The 12,432-nt window shown below is 31.3% G+C and overlaps 1 protein-coding gene across 2 annotated transcripts; it reads left to right on the forward strand.

The window, feature by feature from the left end:
- Positions 1–9,010: 9,010 nt before the first annotated feature.
- On the forward strand, positions 9,011–12,100 carry LOC105161095 (GATA transcription factor 8). 2 transcript variants are annotated; one of them, XM_011078670.3, is made up of 4 exons: positions 9,011–9,406; positions 9,938–10,002; positions 10,412–10,672; positions 10,962–12,100. In XM_011078670.3, the coding sequence occupies exons 3-4, from the start codon at positions 10,442–10,444 to the stop codon at positions 11,715–11,717; spliced, it is 987 nt and encodes a 328-aa protein (XP_011076972.1). In that variant the 5' UTR covers positions 9,011–9,406; positions 9,938–10,002; positions 10,412–10,441; the 3' UTR covers positions 11,718–12,100. The 2 variants fall into 2 exon arrangements, with proteins under 2 accessions (XP_011076972.1, XP_011076974.1); XM_011078672.3 differs by lacking the exon at positions 9,011–9,406 and adding an exon at positions 9,422–9,566.
- Positions 12,101–12,432: the final 332 nt, after the last annotated feature.

Here is a 12,432-nt window from a genome sequence, read left to right on the forward strand (position 1 = left end):
TAAATATGCACTAAAAAAATACAAATTTTTATTACAATTAATTATTATAGTTAAAAATAAAAAAAATTAAAAAATACTAAGTAATTACGATTGTTCAATGAACTATTAGTCGTTGTTTCTGCTAGCAACGCAACATTAGTTGTCATTAAACACAAAGGTTAATTACACTTAGATCCCCTCTAAAATATAAAATTACACTTTTCTTTTAAATAAAATTAAATTCTACTTACGCCCCTACAAAAAATTCACTGTTTACACATAATCCTCTTTGTTAGATTGAAAGAAAAATGCCTACGTTAGCAAAAAAGAAAAATTTCATAGCTTTTATTTTTACTTATTATTTAATATTTTCATGTAATAATTTTGTTCATATGAAGAAAAAAATATAATGATGTTAACATCACTCTATATATATATTATATTTATCCCTTTATAAGTATAAAATTATACATGAGAATATTAAACGAATGACAAAATTGAAATTTATGTACTTTTTTTTTGCTTACATCAATATTTTTCATCTAAACTCTAAAGGAAGGGGAGTAAATGTAATTTCAAAATATTTTTTGAAAAAAAGTGTAATTTTAGCATTTTTCAAAAGGCATGCAAGTGCAATTAACCCTAACTACAATCAGTGACAACATGGAAATAAAAAACATAGTTGTATTTTTTACTATGCAAATAACGTCGTTTATATGGTATCATTTTTGGTCAACTAAAAAATCACGATGCTAATCTTACAAAGAGCCCCATAGTATGGTATTAAATAAATGCAATTTTCTCGCATTCTTTTACTGCCCGATGATTAAGATTTAAAGAAGATACGTTCTGTAAAATCAAATTTGATAAATTAAAAAGTATTACATTGAACTTGCAAATGTTCTATACTGTAGTACCAAAAATGCAATTTTTAACATAGTGCATCTACGAGTGAGGTGCCACCTCAGCATTTCCGTGCTAAAAATATATTTATATATATATTTTTTCTAAAAAAGGGAAAATGAAAGCAATCTTAGTATTATTAATTAGTGTTGGTTAAGGAGAATAATTATAGGAATTTAAAAGCAGCAGGAATGGTGTCAGGGGCTCAAATCCCTAGGCAGGGTCACGTGACTCCTGTCTGCCTGAGCAGGAAGTACACAGCTGATCCTGCCCTCCGTGTCGGCTCCACCACTCACCTGATTCAGATCTCGACACGTGGATTGTGAGCGGTGGAGATCCTACCGACGACGCCGCAACGTGCATTCCGGGGGACCCACCTAAAGACGTGGGGCCGCCTAACATGGGGATGGGGATGCCTGTGTAGTTAGAAGCAGAGTGCGGGGTGTCACTCCAACTTACACCATCCGAAAAGGGTACAATCGTAAATTCATAACTATATAATTCAATATTTTTTTGTAGTAGCATTGGAAAAGTTATAAAAAATAAATAAATCACATAAAAATTGTGGTCAATACTAATATCCGTAGCTGTCCAATGACTATATACGTCGTAAAAAAATAAATTATTTCCTATATTATAATCATCATATAGTAAAAATTAGTACATATCAATACTATTTATCATAGTAAAATAAAATCAACGCGAAAAGCCCGTTTCTTTATGTTTACATTTTCAGTTTTTAGTGAAAAGTATGTATTTTTCATTTTGTATAGGTTTTCAAATTTAAGATTTTGACCACAGTTAATAAATATTTGCCACGATTTTATGTATAACATAAATATTTGCAACAATTTTTAGATATAGCTAATATTTTGACCTCATTTGCAGAAACAACAACTAATAGCCGTTGAACACGCCAACTGTGGTCAATTAGTATTCGACACAATTATTTACTTTTAACCATAGTTATTAATCATAATGATTATCCATATATCACTACAAGAAAATGACTCAATCGCTATAAAAAAATTTGATGCTAAAATCAGCATCGAACTGATTAGCAAGTAAATGTTACCGTTGCTAATCTACATTATTTAATATACATTCTAAATAGTGCATTGCTAAACTCATTAGCAAGTATTTTCAGTTGCTAATTATACTAACAAGTAAATATATTGTATTAATTATATAAAGCAAAAATCACTGTAAATATTGATTAATCATTATTCGTATTTAATCTCGTTTTACTGTGGTCGACAATATTAATTTATTTTAATTTTTAAGTTGCAATTATTAATAATGTAGGAAATAATCTATTTTTTTTCATCAGTGCAAGTCAAACCCCAATCATTGCATTTTGATACTCAAAGCAAGATGTTGATGAAGGAAATAATGATGATATATTAATAAATATGATCAAATCTTATGGTTCAAACATGTTTAAGCATGTCATGTTGTGTAGTAAACATAACAATATGAATCCTCAATAATAAGTATAATGCACAAATATGTGATATGACCTAATAATTAAGGGGAACATACAAGCAATCTCTTTTTGATATTATAAATGAGCAAATTATCTTCTTATAAAAAAAAATAGTCATTTACCTTCCACTATTTTTAAAAATACAGCAATTCACCTTCCTCAGGGGGTTAAAATGCTATTATTTTTTCATATAGGGCAAATGCTCATTAGCAATATCACAAGGAGATAAATTGCAGTAAATCCAATAATTAATGGATAATTAGACTCTCCTTCTTTAAAATTTGATGTAATTATATGTAGACTTATTGTGGTTTAAAAAATTACATCTAGTACCCTTTAACTTTGATTTTATCTAACAAATAAATGCTTTCGTTAGTCAAAATTCAACGAATTTATTGATATTAAAAAAAAAGAGAGGATAAAAATGCATATTTACTCTTGATTGACTTATTTGTTGGGAATCTATTCCCAAATAAACAAGCCCTAACTCAATTATTAGAGAAAAATTAGTGGGTTACTAAACCCCTTAATACAATTAATGTTACAGAATAAACAACACAAAATATATAGACCAAGTATTTATAAAGTCAGTAATAAAAGAAAGAATAATAACATAATAAGATAATTTGGTGTATGAAGTTAGATCCGGTAGGATAGCCCATAGTTACACAAGCCGACAGCCACAACACCGGTTGCTTTTGTTCCAAAATCAGCCATCAAGACTCAGCCACTCAAACAACCACTAAGGCTTTAGTCACATAGACCCAAACACAGAAACCACCAAGAAACCATTCCACAAAGTACCACTCACAATATCACACCAGAATTCCACTTAGGAACAACCAGGTTCACAAAGAACCTTCTCAATCGAAGCTAAAGAAGAAGAGGGAGATTTCTTAGTCAGGGTTATCTTCATCTAAAAACCTCTTGAGGTATTTATAGAGGTAAGATTTAGAGATCAGAGACAGGAACATTGATTATCGGAGAAGAATTCGAGGAGAGTGAGAGACGAAAAACCGATAGTGAAAAAGACCATAGTTGAGAGAAACCGAGGAAGGAGATAGAGAAGAAACCAGAGAGAATCAGCGAAAAAAACGAGCATTCAGGATAAATGAATTAGGGTTAGGGTTTAGAGATATAAATAACACAAATCAGTCCAAGAAAATTACCCTCCTTCTGCCCACTGAAAACAAAGATATCGATGACAAGCTGTCAAAGAAAAGGGTTAATTGCTTTTAAATGCCCCTAAAAATATGAAATTATATTTTCTTAAAAAGAAATTTTGAATTATATTTACACCCTTTTTAAAAAATTTGCATTTACACATGACCCATTCTGTTAGGATTTAGATGAAAAATGTTGACGTTAGTAAAAACAATTATATAAAAATTTTATTTTTGCCATATAAATTAATATTCCCATATAAATTTTGTACTTATAAAGGGATAAATATAATATATATATATATATAGAGTGAGGTTAAAATCATTAAATTTTTTTTCTTTATAAATACAAAATTATTACTCATGAATGTTAAATAAGGGGTAAAATTAAAAATTTATGTAATTATTTTGCTAACGCCAGTATTTTTCGTCCAAACCCTTAATGAAAGAGGATCAGGTATAAACAATAAACTTTTAGAGGAGAAGTAAGTTTATTTTAAAACTTTTTTTGAAAAAAATATAATTTTATATTTTTAAAAGGGTCTAAAATAATTAACCCTATATAGAATAAGGGTAAATGCGTATTTGTCTTGAGAAATATTCCTACAATTGTATATGTTGAGTTTAAATTAGGAGTATTTTTTGCAAAAGTGAAGTTCTAACACTAACATATACCCATAAATATTCAAAATATATATGTATTTATGGGGAAAAAATTTCTATATATTAAGAACCAAATCTTTTTTTTTAGAATATCTAAAAAAAGAATATAAAAGTTACAAAATTGGGACAGATAAGGTAGGGGTTTAATATAATTTAATATAATTTACCTCATATGATATTGCAAATGAGCAATTACCCCTTTATAGAAAAAAATCACAATATATCCCCCCGCCCCTTGCTTTATTTTAAAAAGCACATGCGGTAAATTGTTGCATTAATAAAAAAAAAAAAAAAAAAATTCAGGCGAGTAAATTACTATTTTTTTTTATAAGAGGTAATTTGCTCATTTACAATGTTATAGAGGGATTGTATGCATTTTTTCTAATAAGGTATATATGTTTTATTAATTAAACATATGCTTATTATCATCAAGTGTTGTAGCTACATACATACATATGAGTGCTTCATTTCTTTGAAGTGAAGTCTTAATTGATACCATAATTATGTGATTATTGTTTACAACAACCATATCCCATTTTTACTCTCTCTCTCTCTCTATATATATATATATATCTATATTTAAGCTGTTTGCAACATTAATTCTTAATTGTCGACTATGGCGTATCCCTTGGCATGTCGAAAGAAACACCTAAAGGGGAACACTATTAATATTATCATTAGTTAATTTATTTTAATCCCTAACAGAAAAAACCATATGGTGGCTCTTAATTGAATTAGTCGTAAATTGAATTTATTTCAATTTAATTTTTAATTTATAAAGATATATATAATTCGTATTTTATTGCAGAATCGTTCTGCGGTACATATTTACATAATTAGACCCCATTTTTAAGTAACATACGATGAATAAATAAATAAATAAGAAGAAAGAAAGATTAATTAATAATTATAAAAAGAACACATTGGTTTCTTGAATCATCATAACACACACACACACACTTGACATTCAAAATCTCACTCGTTTAGAAAAGAGAAGTCTTATATAAAGAAGTGATAGAGTGCATCTTAAGTAAGTCATAAAAATAAAGTCTCCACAACCCCACCTAATTACTCTAAAATATTTACATGTAGTTGGTGCTTTTTTCTTTTTTTATTTTTTATTTTTCATATTTTATTTTTTCGATGGCAAGTTCTTCATTTTCGTAATTTTTTTATCTCGATATTATAAGAGACCAGATTTTTTTAACGATATTGTTGGTTAAATATATCATAGTCGATTATAACACATTAGAAGAAATATTATATATTATAGTGAATAGTAATTAATCGTAACTCTGCGGAAGTCGGTTCGATTAATAATTATTGTCGTAATTATTACTTTTATTGTTTGAATTTCTAAGGTTAATTTTTCTGCATTTTTTATGAAACTTTATGAATTCTCGACTTTCGCTGCGATTTTAATGCATAAACTTTCAAATATGATATATATAATTAGTCGCATGTAACCTCTATAAAAAAACGAGATAATTACATCTATACCTATTGATCCATGGTTTATTTATACAAATACCTTGCTTTTTAAAAAATTACATATACATCCACAACATCAATATTATATCGATCCACATACCACCCTTGTTTTTTGTAAAATTACATATATATTTTTCAGAAACATTAATAATATTATACGAACTACCCTCGTTTTTTTGATATGAAAATTTTATGTAATTACTTGAAAAATAAGATGATCTTTTGTAATAATAATAATCAAAAGCGATACTATTGGCAATTAGAATTATACAAGTGCCCACACATACTTAATTACCATGAAAATATGATTACATAAATCTTATAAATAATATTGTTATTTCTCTTACAATATTGTCAACATTTGACAACACTAGCTATAATTTTTCTCATATTACGTACATTATAATATTATTATAAATATTGTCCGAATAAAAAGTTTATTTATTTATTTTAATTATTACCTTTAATTATATATCATAAAACACGGAACACTATGTAGATATATATAACATATAGAAACGATGAAGAAGACTTACATAGTGTTTGGTTTCATTTTATCTCCATCTCAAAACATGATAAATATTTATCTTAATTTGTTTTGAAAATTTTGATGGTGTTTTGAGATGTTTTGAAACAGTGCCTCATTTGTTTTTTGTAAGAATAAGTCTACACTAATTATAGGTCCTACAACTCAAAAAATTATATACATACTCATACATATATACAAATATATATAAAAGAGACATGATTTGATAATGAACAGTAGTTTTTGTCTCCCACTAAACAACATCAAACATAGCATACTTATTTTATATTATCTTCAAAAATAGATCCAAACATACACACTATCTCTAACGCATACTTATTTATCTTTGTTCTTCTCTCTCTATCTCCACAGAACACATCAAAACAAGTTAAAAATGAAATTACACATAGTGTTAATATTTCGTAAACAAATGAAACCTCTATAATATGAAATTCATATATAACGTCGTATATAAACAAAGTATTATCCTTCAAACAATTCTTAAAAAAAAAGTTAACAAATTAATACGTACATTTCCATGAAATTATTATATCTAGCAGCAAATTATATTGCATAGCCACAATGCTAATTATAATTATTATTATTAAGGAGTGAATAATTAATGATAGTAATTAATTGCCATAATCAATAATGCAAATTATTAAAAAGGGTAATTAATAATAAAATTGTCATGTACTTCTTGCTACATGCTATTAATTACAGAAGAAAATATCTTTTTTTTTTTTTTCTCCAGAAAAGAAGCAATTGTTGGACTTGTGATGCTACAGCTACTTTTTGCCTACACTACAAGAAACTTAATATATCGTTATGATTAATTGTCATGATTAAAAATAATTAATTATAACAAATAGTTATTAACTATGGTCACATAATGATTGTTGATTGCGATTTTTGCGAGTGTGACTAAAATATTTGTCATGACAAAAACATTTGCTACTGCCCATAGCCATGACAATAATAGTTTTCATGGGAAATAATCTAAGTTTTTGCATTATTTTTATTAATTGTGATTAATAATAATTATTTAGTGCCTAGCTATATAAAGTTTCACATGCTATGTCTATTATTTTGGTAAATATATATATGTATATATATATCATTACGAATGATATCTTAATTTAGAGGTTAAAATTAAAGTTGAGGTCCCATGAACAAGTTCCAATCGTGGGTTTGAGTTTTACATGTGGAGGTATTTATCTCACTTTATATGTGTTATTATACTTTCTTGATCGTTGTTAGTCATATTGATATATTGATTGAAATAAATATTGCTCAATATATCAAAATGAGTTATTGTAATTTATTTATCACCACGTACCAACTTTTGGACAAGCTTCCAAAATATTACACTGTAAACTTATAACATCATAGAAGAAAATATTGAGTTTGGATATTGCATATTTTTGTGGGGTATATTGAAAATGCTAATATTGAAAATAAATACTTATCAACCTATGACTGAAATTAGTATTTTTGTTTAATAGTTTTTGTTTCTTAAACTATTTAAATTGAGTTGTCTTAAATCAAAAGTTATAATTAATTTTTTAATAATTTCTGCAACTTATTAGTAAAATTATAAAATTAAATTATTTTTTCCAAATATTTCAACTTCAACTACTGTTTAAGTTATTATTTTTTTTACAGTTTATTTCTACCACAAAAAATAAAAGTTATTGCAAACATCACTACAGTCATCAATGCCATTCTTGTTTTTTTTTTTTTTTTTAATAAATTGAATCTCTAGTTAATTTCTTAAGTAATTTCTTCTTTTTCCTGGATTTATTAAATTCTTAAATATCATATATAAAAAAAACCCATTAGTTTTACATGGTAATTAAATCTTTAATATGTTTTCTAATATTGATATTATTCCTCTAAATACAGATATAAAAATTATATTATCTCTAGCGAAAATTGTTATTCAAATTTAGGTTAATTTGGACAAATCGAACTAACCACAAGTAAATATGATATACTTGTCATGTAATTAGGTAATTTGTCTAAATTATACACCAATCATATGACAAATATATTATAGAAAAAATAGCATTTTTACATCTAGTAAATTAGGGTCCTTTCATTTTTTGTTCCATAACTTTAAAAAATTAACACTTTTGATCTCAAGACACATGTCCGTGAGATATTTAACAGACAAAAAATATAAAAATTCTATCAATCACGCGTTTCTCGTTAAAATATCTAATAGAAAAATGTTAAAAAGTAAAAAATATTATTTTTTTAAAATTACAGGATTAGAACTAACTCCCACAATTAATAGAAATTAAATGCAGAAAGATCCTAACGAAAAATATTATTTCTTTATATTACACTTACTTATTAATATCTAAATATAACTTGGACTTGATTGGAATAAAAAAAATTTACATTTACACAGCAGTCATGAATTCTGGTCGGGATTCGTGGGGTGCATACCAATTGTAGACAATATTCATTTAAACCCTCTCCACAGGAATACGCGTATAGCATGACCACACCCGTGTACACCTACGCATTTACACATCCATGCAGCGTACATGTGTGTATACGCGTATACCAAAAACGAAAACCCTGAGAAAAGAAACCAAAATGGTTCCAACATGGGAATGGGGATGAAGAGAGCGGTGGAAATCGTGTGGGACCCCTCGTTTCTGTGGGGTGGGGGTGGGGGGGGGGGGATGAAAAGAAAAGACTTAAACATCACGACAGTGAAGAGTGAGTGTAAAAGACAGCTTGCAATGAAGCAAGAAATTCCACCTACCGTATTTCCTTTTCGTTTTTCGCCCCCCCCGCCCCACTTTTCTCTTCTTCATATTCACTCAAACTCCCCCATTTCTTGATTTCAATTTCAACCCCCTTCTCTCTCTCTCTCTCTCTCTCTCTAGAGGTGGAGTGATTTAGAAGAAAAACACACACATATAGATACATATATACATACACATAATTCAGTTTGAGTGAACAGTGGGATAGTATAGTATAGTATAGTGGTTGTTGTCCCTTTTCGCTTGTCTGAGGCTTTTTCTCATTGCAGAGTTCTTTCTCTCTTTCTCTGTTTCATCAGACTGGGCTTTTGTCTGCCTTGGGAGTTGTGCCCAGTGTAAGAGAGATTTCTGCCAATTTCTTGATTGAATTATTGTGGGATTTCTTTCTTTGGGTGGGGAAGCTCTTTAATCACAGGTTTGGCTCTGCATTTTTCTTTACTGTTGCTCTCACTACCTGTTTTTCCTTCAAAGTTTTCTTGCTTGCTCACACGTTTGGTGTGTGTATTCAAACTACTTCAAATTTTAACATCCCTTTTTTCCTGTTAACATGTGAAGTTCTGTGTTGCCAATTGAAGGTAAAGGGCCAATCTTTTCCCCTTTGTTTTACCCAAAGAATTTTGGATTTTGTTCAGCAATTTCAGCCATTGCATGTATTTTCCGTTCTTGCTGAAGAAAAAGATGAGAAAGTTTGAGTCTTTATGTTCATTGTTCTTGGAAGAAGTATAACATTTGATGTCTTTGCAGTTTCAGGCCCCAAAGATGTGATCTTTAGTTTACATTTTTGCCTTCTTTGTGTTACTTTTCTTGAAAATGTGTTGTTTTGTTGATTATTTGCTTGGGTTTCTGCAATTTTACCATTCTTGATAAATACTATTACTTTATTAAATTTTCCCTTGTGCCCTTCTCTGTGCTTTTGTTACTTATCATTTCCTTCCTATAATTGCAGGAACATCAGTGCCCTGAGCTCCAAACACTTTGCAATCTTTGCCTTTCAGCCACAAAAATTTCAAGGTTTGTGCAAAGCCTCTTTGGTTTTGGGGTTGAAGCATGATAAATTCTTGTGTCGATGGAGTCTAACATGAGCCCTGTGTTCACATTTGCTGTAACTTTTCTTGTTAAAGATTATTGTGTTATTACAAAGATTTAAGAATCTCAGTGAATTATGTCAAGATTTTAGGTTCTTGTCAGCAAGCATCCAAAATTGCTTTACACTCAGATTTTCAGCCTTTTATTCTAAGATGCGCCGCTTGACCCCAGCTCCTTCTAAGCTGGCAAGCATTGTCATCATATCAAGAAAGCCCCCCCCCCCTCCCCCCACAAACCCCCCTGGAAAATTCATGAAGTCCCACATAGTTCTTGTGTCTTCATGTGGTTTTCCAAATTTCAGTTTTGACATTGTGTTTGTTGGTTTTCCTTTCAGGAAAGTTTTTGAAAACATAGTGGAGAAGAGATGGAGTCAAATTTCGTGGATGAAATTGACTGCGGAAGCTTCTTCGACCAGATGGATGACTTGATTGAGTTTCCACCTGACAATGATTGTGGTGATGGTAACTTAATTAGCTCGGGCGATTGCGAGGATTTTACGAACATGTGGAACGATGCCTTGCCGGATGCTGACCCTTTTTTCTCCGGCAGCCATGTCGACTGCGCCTCCGACCTTTCTGCCGAGCTCTCTGTTCCGGTGAGCATTGACAGTTTTGAATATGATAGAGAAGACTTTTTTGATGTGGTGGTGGCAAATTTGGAATTTGTTCAAAATTCAAATTTCATTACAACTTGGTCCACATAATCCTTAAACCAGTGCAAGTTGTCTTATATGATGAATTCATTTATACATGTGAGGTTAACAGCCAAACAGAGGAATTCTTTTCCTTCCAGTTTTGCTGAATCTGTTGTCTGCAGTTAGTTTTACTTATAATGTACAATTTTGTCTATGAGCTATCACCTAATTCCTCGGTCATTTGTTTCAGTATGAGGATATTGTCCAACTGGAATGGCTTTCGACTTTTGTCGAGGATTCGTTTTCGGGCGGAGGGTTGACGATCGGAAAAGAGAACTTGTCCATCGACGTGGAGTCATCGCGCAACCCATTTCGAACCTCGAGTCCAGTTTCCGTGTTGGAGAGCAGCAGCAGCAGTAGTTCTTGCTCTGGCGGTAAGACTATGCCTCTCAGCCCGAGTCATCGCGGCACCCAACGTGCACGGAGCAAGCGTCCTCGCCCACCAACTTTCAATCCTCGCACGGCAATTCAACTGATCTCCCCTTCGTCGTCTTCCATAGAGACCGAAACTCCACAACCAGTTTTTGCTCTGGGATTTTCCTCTGAATCTGATAATTTCGCCGACTCGCCCCCTAAGAAGAAGGTTCCAAAACCAGCTGAAACAGAACAGAAGAAGCACAAGAAGATCAAAATAACTTTGCCTGCCGATCCGACAGCAACGCGCAACGACCCTCCAGCCCAAGCTGCAGTGCGGAAATGCTTGCACTGCGAGATAACCAAGACACCTCAATGGAGGGCTGGACCGATGGGCCCAAAAACCCTATGCAATGCCTGCGGCGTTCGCTACAAGTCGGGCCGATTGTTCCCTGAGTACCGTCCAGCTGCCAGCCCGACCTTTGTCCCATCTTTACACTCAAACTCCCACAAGAAAGTCATCGAGATGAGAAGCAAGGTCGGACCCATAACTCAAGCTGCAGCACCCGAGCTCGTTCCCAATGCTTCATGAAACGAAAGCAGAAAATGTTCCTTGTCATCTCCTTTAATCTTATGCTAGTTCTTTTCCATTTCTTGGTTCTTTGGTTCTTTGTACAGTGATGCATTGGGTGGGGGGGAAGGAGGTTTAGATGACTGTAATTTAGCTAGTCGGGAGACGGAACAAGGAGTGAGAGTCTAGGAAGTTTAACGATAAACGAAGATTAGGATGTCGGCTTCGTCTTAAATCTTGCTTTAGGTCCTTAAAGTTTTATGTATTGGTCAGGACAGTACTGTCTTTATATCTTAGCACTTGTAGTGATCCCTCATGGGAATTCTTTTTGCAGTTGATATTTGTTGTAGGGACTCCAATCAGATGGTAATGAATTGGAGTTATGTCTTGTTCCTCTTCTTTTCCATCTTTCTCCAGTCTTTGCTGCTGCTCTTCAAACTCTGTCTTTTCTGTTTCGGCTGTTTGTGTTCTGCTTCAGGACAGCTTAGTTTGAGATGATAAGGTATACTTCCTTTGGGTAAATTTTAATTTAGATTGGGTTCGGTCGAACGTGAATCAATTATATAGTAAGTGCAATACATTTGAGTGTAATTTGTGTATAGTTGAAGAAAAAATAACTAAATATATGGCATTTACATAACACTTGTTCTGTGATTGGTTTGATCGGACCAAATCTGATTCCAATAAGGCATTTTCGTCCGTTTGATGCGGATTGTGTTTTTTCATACCACAATTA

The sequence above is a fragment of the Sesamum indicum genome, linkage group LG4 (genome assembly GCF_026168435.1).
Source record: "Sesamum indicum cultivar Baizhima isolate 11 linkage group LG4, ASM2616843v1, whole genome shotgun sequence".
NCBI lineage: Eukaryota > Viridiplantae > Streptophyta > Magnoliopsida > Lamiales > Pedaliaceae > Sesamum > Sesamum indicum.